Here is a 13118-nt window from a genome sequence, read left to right as displayed (position 1 = left end):
GGGGGCGATATACCAGGATAAGAGGGCTATATAGCATGATGGGGCTATATAGCATGATCGAGGCGATATACCAGGATAAGAGAGCTATACAGCATGATGGGGCTATATACCAGGATAAGGGGGCTATACAGCATGATGGGGCTATATACCAGGATGAGGGGGCTATATAGCATGATCGGGGCTATATAGCATGATTGGGCTATATACCAGGATGAGGGGGCCATATAGCATGATCGGGGCTATATACCAGGATTAGAGGGCTATATAGCATGATCGTGGCTATATAGCATGATGGGGCTATATACCAGGATGAGGGGGCTATATAGCATGATCGGGGCTATATACCAGGATTAGAGGGCTATATAGCATGATCGTGGCTATACAGCATGATGGGGCTATATACCAGGATGAGGGGGCTATATAGCATGATCGGGGCTATATAGCATGATGGGGCTATATACCAGGATGAGGGGGCTATATAGCATGATGGGGGCGATATACCAGGATAAGAGGGCTATATAGCATGATGGGGCTATATAGCATGATCGAGGCGATATACCAGGATAAGAGAGCTATACAGCATGATGGGGCTATATACCAGGATGAGGGGGCTATATAGCATGATGGGGGCGATATACCAGGATAAGAGGGCTATATAGCATGATGGGGCTATATACCAGGATGAGGGGGCTATATAGCATGATGGGGGCGATATACCAGGATAAGAGGGCTATATAGCATGATGGGGCTATATACCAGTATAAGGGGGCTATACAGCATGATGGGGCTATATACCAGGATGAGGGGGCTATATAGCATGATCGGGGCTATATACCAGGATTTGTGGGCTATATAGCATTATGGGGCTATATGTCAGGATGTACAGGATGATATATAGCATGATGTCAGGATGAAATATAGCATGATGGGGTTATATACCAGTATAAGGGGGCTATATAGCATGATGGGGCTATATACCAGGATGAGGGGGCTATATAGCATGATGGGGCTATATACCAGGATAAGAGGGCTATACAGTATGATGGGGCTATATGTCAGGATGAGGTGGCTATATAGCATGATGGAGGATATATACCAGGATAAGAGGGCTTTATAGCATGATGGGGCTATATACCAGGATAAGGGGGCTATATAGCATGATAGGGCTATATACCAGGATTAGAGGGCTATATAGCATGAGGGGGCTATATAGCATGATGGGGCTATATACCAAAAAGGAGAGCTCTATACCAGGATGGTGGACTATATAGCATTATGGGGGCTATATACCAGGATAAGAGGGCTATATAGCATGAAGGGGCTATATACCAGGATGAGAGGGCTGTATAGCATGATGAGGGGGGCTATATAGCATAACGAGGGAGCTATATACCAGGATATACCACCACAATATGTCCCCACATATTTACCAGGAAGTGGCCCATGATGGGGGACATTAGTACAGGATGGGCACAATTTCTACACAATGAAGGGGCAACTATTATGTCTTCATAGGATTTAGAATCCTACAATGGCCCATACATTTGACGAACATATGGGGGGCCCAGGCTGAAACTTCACATCAGGGCCCATCAGACTCTAGTTACGCCAATGCTAAAGATGGTGGGTTTCCGAGGCTGGATAGGGAGTTAATCACTTACATGTGTTTGATGGCCGTGAGGGTCCGAAATAATCCGCTGGGAAGAGATTCCAAGTGATTATTGGCCAGACTCCTGAACGGGGAAGGAAAAGATGAAATGATCCATTACAAGTATCCAGACCAACTAGTCTATTCATCCCATCAGGGTCTTCATGTTCTCTGAAGACCCCACTCGTCCTCATCAGATCCCTCCTCTCCTTATACTCACAGGTGGATCAGTGACCTCAGACCTCGCAACGCGTTTCCAGAAATCTTCTTTATATTGTTGTTTTCAATAAACCTAATGAATATATAACAATATTCGTTATTACACATCTACAAGTGATGGCCAAGGCTGGACATTGGTTCCAATCCCAGACCTACCACGGTTCTATATGGAAGTGAAACCATGAGACCGGGGATCCGCTGATTATAGATTTGGTGTGGTGTCCAAATGGTCTCCACAATCATGGTCTAGACTGACCCTATGATGATGAGGAGGAGGATGAAGATGGCTTCCAGCAATAAGACCATCTCTAATGAGCTTCTCCTGATGGATCTGCATCGTGTAATGGATTGTCCATGCTGAAAACGTTTACTCTAATAGGACCTGTTGCTTTCCAAATTAACAATTTCGAGCAACATTTAAGGTCATATTTGGACCCATCCGTTGGCCAAGAACCTCCAATTTGTTATGTATGTTCCAAATGAGAGCTTAGTGGCCAACAGATTGTATTAATGTCTATTTATATAGGCTTGTGAAAAAAATGTGCCCCCCCCCCGCACATCCACTTCCTAGGACTTCACTGTTCTCCATCTAGACATTAATATTGAAAAAAGTATGTGCCCCCCTCATCCACCTCCAGGGGCTTCTCGGTCCTCATCTACATCCATAGACATTAATAATATAGAGAAAAGTATGTGCGCCCCCCCCCCCATTACATCCACCTTCAGGAGCTTCTCTGTTCCCCATCTACATCCATAGACCTTAATATTGAAAAAATATGTGCCCCCCCCCCACCATCCACCTCCAGGGGCTTCTCTGTTCTCCATCTAGACATTAATATTGAAAAAAGTATGTGCCCCCTCATCTACATCCATAGACATTAATATAGAGAAAAGTATGTGCGCCCCCCCCCCCCCTTACATCCACCTTCAGGGGCTTCTCTGTTCTCCATCTACATCCATAGACATTAATTTTGAAAAAAGTATGTGCCCCCCCCCACCATCCACCTCCAGGTGCTTCTCTGTTCTCCATCTAGACATTAATATTGAAAAACGTATGTGCCCCCCTCATCTACATCCATAGACATTAATATAGAGAAAAGTATATTCGCCCCCCCCCCCTTACATCCACCTTCAGGGGCTTCTCTGTTCCCCATCTACATCCATAGACATTAATTTTGAAAAAAGTATGTGCCCCCCTTACATTTACCTCTGGGGGCTTCTCTGTCCTCCATCTACATCTATACAACTTGACATAGAGAAAAGTATGTGCTCCCCCATCCACCTACATCCATAGACATTAATATAGAGAAAAGTATGTGCCCCACCCACCTCCAGGGGCTTCTCTGTTCTCCATTGACATTGATATCGAAAAAAGTATGTGCACCCCCCATCCATCTCCTAGAGCTTCTCTGTCCTCATCTACATCCATGGACATTAATATGGAGAAAGCTACTTCATCCCAAAGGTTGCTGTCTGGGCTCTTAGTGGACCGTCATGATCTTCCACACCGGAGGTAAAACCACCCACTGATCATAACATTCCCACATATCCTACTAAAATGTATATTATTACTGTATGAGTTGGGTATATTCCCATTGACCTAAATACAGGCAACAGGTTGAGTTATGGATATGGCACGTGGACCTTTTTCTTGGGCCAATTGTCATGTCTACTTCGGAAAGAATTCTATGATCCTCACACAAAACATTCAAAGGTTCGATCAGGTCAGGAGGACAATAGGTTCCTTGGTTGGACCTTCATACAGAAATTGTATCGATTGCTTCTCCACTACAGAACTTACAAGTACTCCAAGTGTTTCAACTTGAGAAAGGCGTCATCCGAAATCTCCTCGAAGGAACAAGACGTGAAGAGTCTAAAAAAGATCAAATTGAGTTAAATTAATCCATGTGAAGATGAAGGTGGAGACCAAACCTCTCCAAATGTTGACTATTAGGCTGTTCCATAGGGATATAGATAGACGTTCCTCCACCCAAGTAAGCAACTGTGGAAGTGAAGACCTCCCGTATAAACCTACTATCACCATTTCTGATGGTTGTACTCAATAACCACCATCATGTGTAGGTTCATTCTTCCTGCACCATTATGTCCCCTATGTCTATATGGATGGACAAACAGCATTGTAGGATTAGACCTTCTCTAGTGGTCCAGGTTGTGACCTTGGAGGTCTGTTTGAAGACTGTTTATCCTCGGGAGTTTTCAGCTGCACTCCGTTGGCTGCAGTTTGTCACTTTTTTGCCTCTAATTATTTCATTCTAATTTCTTTTTTTCCCAAAATAGAAACGAAATTTATTGAAAAAAACAATGAAATTAAATATTATAGCAGCTCATTAGAAGAACGATCGTCTCGGTGTCTACAGTGGTGGTAATAAAGCAGAATGAAGGCAATAAGACTCCAACAAACAGTTGGGTTTTGTCACAAGCAATTAGAAACTAATGAGAAAACTTACAAGATCTGCATCGTCTGCGACTGGGCGAAGCTGTCGGAGGGGATGCTCTGGAAGCCGCATCTGAGGAACGAGCTGGAATAAGAAGAAAGGTCAGGTGAGGAAAAGACCAAGAGGCAACAAGATCCAAATATATTTCAAGGAATATTTTTTGGGGGCAGATAGATGTCACCATAACCCTTAAATCTGTGGCTCTTTTTGAGTTTTGAAAGCCCCAAAAAACTTCTCATTGTCCAATGTAGGTTCTCGATTTGTCCCCAGTAACCACTCCAACCAGAATGTCCTACAAGAGTCCGGACACTTGGCTTTACCTCTCGAAAACGTAGGAATACACTTGACACATCTTGTTTTCAAAACTTTTGGAAGATAGTAGGGTGTTGTGATCCTCTGATCATTTTAACCCCTTTTTGAAGCCTTGGAAAAAAAAAAAAAATTCTTGGAAAATGGAATGGAGAAGACCTGAACTGGATCCTTCTTGAGAAAGATGCAAAATGGTCATCCATCATAATATGTATGTACTGGGTGAAACCCAAGAGTTCTTGGAAAATGGAATGGAGACGACCTGAACCAGACCCTTCTCATTCATCATAATATGTATGCTCTGGGTGAAACCCAAGAGTTCTTAGAAAATGGAATGGAGAAAACCTGAACTGGACCCTTTTTGTGAAAGATCCTGAATGGTCATCCATCTTATTATGTATGCTCTGGGTGAAACCTAAGAATTCTTGTAAATGGAATGGAGAAGACCTGAACTGGACCCTTCTTGAGAAAGATCTTGAATGGTCATCCATCAAAATACGTATGCTCTTGGTGAAACCCAAGAGTTCTTGGAAAATGGAATGGAGAAGACCTGAACCGGACCCTTCTTGAGAAAGATCTTGAATGGTCATCCATCATAATACGTATGCTCTGGCAGAGACCCAAGAGTTCTTAGAAAATGGAATGGAGAAGACCTGAACCGGACCCTTCTTGAGAAAGATCTTGAATGGTCATCCATCATAATACGTATGCTCTGGCAGAGACCCAAGAGTTCTTGGAAAATGGAATGGAGAAGACCGGAACCGGACCCTTCTTGAGAAAGATCTTGAATGGTCATCCATCATAATACGTATGCTCTGGCAGAGACCCAAGAGTTCTTGGAAAATGGAATGGAGAAGACCTGAACCGGACCCTTCTTGAGAAAGATCTTGAATGGTCATCCATCATAATACGTATGCTCCTGCAGAGACCCAAGAGTTCTTGGAAAATGGAATGGAGAAGACCTGAACCGGACCCTTCTTGAGAAAGATCTTGAATGGTCATCCATCATAATACGTATGCACTGGCAGAGACCCAAGAGTTGTTGGAAAATGGAATGGAGAAGACCTGAACCGGACCCTTCTTAAGAAAGATCTTAAATGGTCATCCATCATAATACGTATGCTCTGGGTGAGTTACCTTGTGCCCCAACTCAAACCCTGGCATGACTTCCATTTTGGAGAGGACTCCTCTTGGGGGATCTGCAGTCAATAGATAATTTGGCTTAGAGTTATAGCAGGGTGGTCTCAAGTGTCATAGTCTAGACTAGCTCTTAGTTGAGAAAGATGGTTCCCAGGAGTAACTGGACCTGGATTATGTCCATGGTGAAAAGCCCCCTAATCGAAGAAGCGTCAATCTTCCGACTTTCCCAGTCTACGAAAATCTCCACTTCCGACGAGTGGAGAACATGTTTAATAAATGAGCTAATCTCTCTGCATAATAGCTGCGCTATCGTATGTCTCAGAGGACTCCGCCGGGATAATTATATTCAGAAATACAGGAATTTAATCAACAATTAGCAGAAGAACAATGATATTTAAAGCTTGAAACACCTTCCAGATGTAGGTGCGTAGGTTGGGATTTGGTGAACCTATTACAAGATAAATAGTGTGATAAAGATCTTGGGGCAACCTCAACATTATGATCCTCATCGGTTGACAGATAAAGCTAAAATGACCAGTGGCGTTTTTGAGATATTTTGACCTAGTTCCTCTTGGAGATCTAACATTGACTTCTACAAACCCTACAGTTGAGGGTGATGACTTACACGGAAATGATATCCAAGGAATAAGTGTTGGGAATGTGGCTGGACCCATCACAAAGGACGTTGTCGATGGTGCAGTTACAAGACGCTGGACACTTCCATCTCGGGGGTCTCTTTGCTCTCATTAAACACGAGGGAACGATTCCCAAGAAGAATATGAGGCCGACCGACAGGCAGATCGATAGTCTCATTGTTTGTTGTGTCCTCAGGGCGTCTTGGTCAGGATCACATTGTATCTTCTATTTCGTAAGGTTCCGTCGGCCGCTCCTATTTACACTCTCGGTCCATAGTTGCAGCCTCTTTCGTGGTCGATTCTGTATTTTTAAAAAACAAAAATATTAATAAGAATCAAGATAATATAGATGGTTATACATAATGTATAGATGTAATGGTCGTCCAGGTGAGACGGTTATAAGGTGTCCCTTCAACGGACCAATAAATAAGGAGCGAGGAAATGTAACAATAATAAAACAACCATCATTATTTGTCAAATTATGGTAAATTTAGGGTCACATGACACTGAAAACAATAGGCAAGCTTTGACCCACTGTCCTCCACCTGCAATACCCTACTTGCCCTTTAGGGGCGCTATAGATCTTTGTCCACTATGTGTTAATTCTCTTCCCGAGACCCTTATTAATCCCTCGCTTCTGTATTTCCAAATAACATTTTAAAAGTTCTAGAGGTCATCTGATGGTAACGAGACCTCCAGGAGACGCCCGAGACCTCCAGAACACCAAATGATACATAGAACGGTTACCTGGAGCATTTTATAATTGTAGTTTGTTTATGGTTTGGAATGTTTCTTTTTATTAATTTTTAAGATTCCAAAATACTTTATCCAGAAATAATTGTTGCATTAATCAGGATTCCAACGAGATGGCGGTGACGAGACCCTGGAGAGGAGGTGGCTCAGTGGGGCTTAGAATCTCAGCTACAGATTGATACATCGAGAGAAGAAGATTCACATGTCTGAGAGCAAAGCTTTGAAAAGGAAACAATCAGAGGAAAAGCTTCAATATTGTATCCTGCATTGTAGCCAGTAAACTGCCGCTCTGCTATATCGGAGACTGCCTCTCTATGCTATATAGTAGATTGCCTCTCCATAGTATACAGTAATCAACGCTGTCTCTCCATAGTATCCAGTAATCTGCGGCTCTATGCTATATAGTAGACTGACACTCCATAGTTTACAGTAAACTGCCGCTCTGCTATATAGCAGACTGCCTCTCTGTAGTATACAATAAACTGCTTCTCTGCTATATAGTAGACTGCCTCTCCATACTATACAGTAAACCGCCGCTCTACTATGTAGTAGACTACATCTCCATAGTATACAGTAATCTGCCGCTCTATGCTATATACTAGACTGCCTTTCCGTAGTATACAGTAATCTACCACTCTGCTATATAGTAGACTGCCTCTCCATGGTATACAGTAAACTGCCACTCTGCTATATAGTAGACTGCCTCTCCATAGTATCCAGTAATCTACCGCTGTATGCTATATAGTAGACTGCCTTTCCATAGTATACAGGAAAGAGCCACTCTGCTATATAGTAGACTACATCTCCATAGTATACAGTAAACTGCCAGTCTATGCTATATAGTAGACTGCCTCTCCATAGTATACAGTAATTTGCTGCTCTATGCTATATAGTAGACTGCCTCTCCATAGTATACAGTAAACTGCTGCTCTATGCTATATTGTTGACTGCCTCTCCATAGTATACAGTAAACTGCCACTCCATAGTATACAGTAAACTGCTGCTCTATGCTATATTGTTGACTGCCTCTCCATAGTATACAGTAATCTACCGCTCTATGCTATATAGTAGACTGCCTCTCCATAGTGTACAGGAAAGTGCCGCTCTGCTATGGTATACAGTAAACTGCCAGTCTATGCTATATAGTAGACTACCTCTCCATAGTATACAGTAACTGCCGCTCTACTATATAGTAGACTGCCTCTCCATAGTATATAGTAATTTGCCGCTCTGCTATATAGTAGACTACCTCTCCATAGTATACAGTAAACTGCCGCTCTACTATATAGTAGACTGCCTCTCCATAGTATCCAGTAATCTGCTGCTCTATGCTATATAGTAGAGAGGCAGTTTACTGTATACTATAGCAGAGCGGCACTTTCCTGAACACTATGGAGAGGCAGTCTACTATATAGCATACAGCAGCAGATTACTGTACACTATGGAGAGGCAGTCAACAATATAACATAGAGCAGCAGTTTACTGTATACTATGGAGTTGCAGTTTACTGTATAGTATGGGGAGGCAGTCTACTATATAGCATAGCGCGGCAGATTACTGTATACTATGGAGAGGCAGCCAACTATATAGCAGAGCGGCAGATTACTGTATACTATGGAGAGGCAATCTACTATATAGCATAGTGCGGCATATTACTGTATACTATGGAGAGGCAGTCTACTATATAGCAGAGAGGCAGTTTACTGTATACTATAGCAGAGTGGCACTTTCCTGAACACTATGGAGAGGCAGTCTACTATATAGCATACAGCAGCAGATTACTGTACACTATGGAGAGGCAGTCAACAATATAACATAGAGCATCAGATTACTGTATACTATGGAGAGGCAGATTACTGTATACTATGGAGAGGCAATCTACTATATAGCATAGTGCGGCATATTACTGTATACTATGGAGAGGCAGTCTACTATATAGCAGAGAAGCAGTTTGTTGTATACCATGGAGAGGCAGTCTACTAGACTGCCTCTCCATGGTATACAACAAACTGCTTCTCTGCTATATAGTAGACTGTCTCCATAGTATGTAGTAGACTGTCTGTCTATGCTATATAGTAGACTGCCTCTCCATAGTATACAGTAAACTGATGCTCTATGCTATATAGTAGAATGCCTCTCTAGTCTATATAGTAGACTGTATCTTCATTGTATACAGTAGACTGCCTCTCTAGGCTATATAATAGACTGCCTCTTTATGCTATATAGTAGACTGCCTTGCCATGTAAGTAATTTAGTAGGCTGCCTCTCTAAAGTATACTGACTTCCTGCACAATAGACTCCTCAATGCTATACAGTAGACTACCTCTCCTTCTTATACACAGGTTACTTCTGCACACTATATTTCTGGGGTGGCTGTGGGCTACTATTTTAGGCTGGGAAGGGCCAAATAACAATTGACCTTCCTAGCCTGATAATAATGCCAGCACCCAGCTGTCTGCTTTACCTTGGCTGGGTTCATGGGGGGAGCTCACTTAGTTGTAAAATCTATTTAAGAAGAGAAAAAAAATTATCTCCTTTGCACATTTTTAACACTTAGCAGTCAGTAATTCTTTGAACACAATTAATTCTGGTCTGTGTCACACGGGCGGCACATTGATGTCATCCGTGTGCTGTACGCGTTTTGAACAGACTCAGACTTCGTTTGGGCCTTTTCATCCTGCTGATGGATCATACATGAGTGGTCGGTCCTTGTGGGAACCAACACTTTAAGGATTATGCTAAAAATGGACATCACCTGTACTGGAAACGTGGACACGTGAAGGGCGCCTTAAGGATTGCTCTGTGTGCATCAGAAGTGCATTTGTCTTTTCTAAACGCACTAATCACTGCTCGGCATCGGTGGCCGTTGATGGTTGCAATATATTCTGCATTATATGCAAAAAATCATGCAGCATCAGTGAAAAGGTGTCATCATCACTAGGAGGGATGGATGGTGGAGGCCATCCGTGTACGGAGAGCGAAACGCGTCGCCTGATGTGAATTTCTCTCAGAGTGCAAAACAGTCCCATGTCCCTCAATGTGTCCTTTCATCCGGCCCTACAATTAGAAATCACCCCTCACCCCAAAATTCCAATGTCCCGATTCCTTCAGGGCAAAAAGGAAAAATGGAATTCTTTATTGACTCTGTTTCACAATCGTCTTATAACTCTGTGCCCTGAAGGCACCGCGCCGTCCAGCAATGCACATCCAGGGCGGTGCCATCACAAATCACCCACCCTGGGCAAAGAGCCACTCTGTAATTGAGCATGGAGAAGAGTCAATTACGCTGCTAAATTTAACCAAAGGGTGTGATGGGGGAAAATGAGGGACGTTATCACTAAGGATGGCGAATACGGGGAAGACAAACCAAACAATATTCTGTCTTCTTAAGTAACATCAATGCTCCAATCTTATCTGAGGTCACAAAGTACTGAAGATTTAGTTAGGAAGATGTAAAATAAGAATATGGCGATTAGTAATATGTGAGTGTTAAAGTGCAGTGCATTTCTGTACTGACAGTGGTTCTGGTGTTGCGTTCATGTACTCAGGGTGGTTATGGTGCTGTATCGGTATTGTTGTATTAATGGTGATTCCCATTCTGAATTCATGTACTGACCATAGTTCTGGTGCTACATTCATGTACTAACAGTGGTTCTGGCGCTGCGTATATGTGCTAAGGGTGGTTCTGGCGTGCATTCATGTACTGACTGTACTGGTGGCACTGTGTTCATGCACTCACTGTGATTCTGGCGCTGCATTCATGTACTGAGGTTGCTTCTGGCGCTGCATTCATGTACTGAGGTGTTAATGATTCTGTGGTCATGCACAGACAGTAGTTCTGGCGCTACATTCATGTACTAACAGTGGTTCTGGCGCTAAGTACATGTACTAAGGGTGGTTCTGGTGCTGCATTCATGTACTGAGGTGTTAGTGGTGCTGTGTTCATGCACGGACAGTGGTTCTGGTGCTGCATTTATGAACTGATCATAGTTACCGTGCTGAATTCATGTACGGACGGTGGTTTCAGTGCTGCATTCTTGTACCAACAGTTGTTCCGGTACAGTTTTCATGTACTGAAGGTAGTTATGGCATTGCGCTCATATACTGAGGGTGGTAACAGCGCTGCATTCATGTACTGACTGTGGTTCTGGCGCTGTATTCATGTACTGTCGATGGTTCAAGTTCTGAAGTCATGTGCTAAGGGTGGTTCTTGTGCTGCATCCATGTAGTCATGGGTTTGAATGTTGCAATCTATAATGTTCATGTTAAAACTGAAAATTCCTCAAAACTTAGTTTTGAGATTATGAAAAGTATTTTGCTGATTCCTGCTTTAAACACTCAGTGGAAGTTTGGGTGTGTTCACACTGATTTTTGTTTTTTAAGCAGAAACTAAACAAACTCTTTAAATACTTCTCAAATACTGAACACTTGGTTCTGGTGATGTATTAATGTCCTGACGGTGGTTCTGGTGATGTAACCGTATAAGTACCCCTGTAAAAAAATTTACAGCTCTTCGGATTGTTTCAGTATGACAATGTGGCCTAAAAAGTGTTGTGCACCTCTGCATGTTCAGCAAAAGCAGAACCTGAGATATAGTTATCATCAGAGGACCAGCTGGTATTGAATTGTATGAGATAGAGAGAGAGAGAAAGGATGTGGATGTAAAGATGGCTGACTGATGTCAATCAAGGTTAGAAAAAGATGGCTGCTTTTTCCAAAAACAGCGCCACCCCTGCCTGCAGGATGTGTATGGTATTGCAACTCCCTTAAGTCGAACCGAGTTGCAATACCACAAGCAACCTATGGACAAGTGTGGCGCTGTTTTATTGGAAGAAAGCAAATCACATAGTCTTAATCATGAAAAACCTCTTTTACAACGGAATCGTCGAAATGATCAAATCAGACCAAAACAACACTGATGGATCAGACGGCTCCAGAAGAATGAAGTGAGTCACACTTTGTACACCTGGTATGTCTGGCCTCAGGCAGAAAGTGATAGAAGTGCAGGTGTACGGCAGGGGTTAATGAAAATGGTGGAGTAAAGTATCAAGGAATAGTTTTCAAACAAGTTTAAAAAAATAAATAAATAAACTTTTGTAACTTTGTATCCATCAGTGGGTCAACGTAAAAGGCAAAAGATCAGAAGAGCGCCCCCTGGAGGCCATTATTATTATTATTATTATTTATAGATTTCTGGACTGTTCATATCTTAAATCTATGAATATTGGGGAGAGACGAGAGGAAACTGTGTTTTTTCCACCTATAGATTGTAAGTTTATAGGGTTAGAGATTGGTTACATAATACATGGGATACATAAAGAGAGGGAGCTACCAAAACATTTAGAAAACAAAGTGGCCAATTCCAGTAAAGAACAAAAATTAAGCTAAAGTCAAGTAACATCATAAACATCAATAAATAGTAACAATAATAAAAAACAATAATAAAAAACAGGAAAAAGTTAAATAAAATCTTGCAAAACTCTTGGTCAACTACGGATGGATGGAAGTTTTCCAATATGTCCATTACTTCCCCGACAAGTTTCTAACCATCAGAACAATGGGAAAAAGATACAAAAATGGCTCAGAATCTCACCCCAAGACGCGCTCCGGGTCTGGTCTCGTCTTAAGCTTTCTCCATCTTTCTCGGCATCTCCATGGTGGCTTATGTTCCTTGGTTCTTCTCGCCTCCTTCCCCCATATGTCCGCTGCCCTCCCTCTTTCTGGCCGTGCCCTTCCCTCTGTATTTCTGCACTATTTTCGCACTTTTCCCCCCTTGTCTATAGAGTGTTGGTGTCTTGCAGCCTCTGACACAATGTGTTGTTTGACAGATTTCTTGGGACGGCTCGGAGGGACGGACCGGATGATGAGCGTTTGGAACATGCTCGTGCCAAATCGCTCTTCTTGTGGTTATATTGTTGTTGTTAATAACTGTCGAGTATGAGGATTTGTCATAGTTCT

At 42.6% G+C, this 13118-nt stretch overlaps 1 protein-coding gene across 1 annotated transcript in view; it reads right to left on the bottom strand.

Annotated features, from left to right (window-relative positions):
- The window catches only part of LOC142256698 (leucine-rich glioma-inactivated protein 1-like), an 18426-nt gene extending 5308 nt beyond the window's left edge, over window positions 1-13118 (bottom strand). Inside the window, exons 1-6 of the mRNA XM_075328548.1 lie at window positions 12754-13118; window positions 6398-6708; window positions 4336-4407; window positions 3669-3740; window positions 1869-1940; window positions 1662-1733 (exon numbers count right to left, since the gene is read on the bottom strand). Of these exons, the coding sequence (XP_075184663.1) occupies window positions 1662-1733; window positions 1869-1940; window positions 3669-3740; window positions 4336-4407; window positions 6398-6585 (476 nt within the window). The 5' untranslated portion in view covers window positions 6586-6708; window positions 12754-13118. The remainder of the gene's footprint in view (window positions 1-1661; window positions 1734-1868; window positions 1941-3668; window positions 3741-4335; window positions 4408-6397; window positions 6709-12753) is intronic.

This window comes from Anomaloglossus baeobatrachus, chromosome 11 (assembly GCF_048569485.1).
Source record: "Anomaloglossus baeobatrachus isolate aAnoBae1 chromosome 11, aAnoBae1.hap1, whole genome shotgun sequence".
In the NCBI taxonomy this organism is placed as follows: domain Eukaryota; kingdom Metazoa; phylum Chordata; class Amphibia; order Anura; family Aromobatidae; genus Anomaloglossus; species Anomaloglossus baeobatrachus.
Note: the sequence above shows the minus strand (reverse complement) of the source record. Positions and strands in the feature narration are given on the sequence as shown.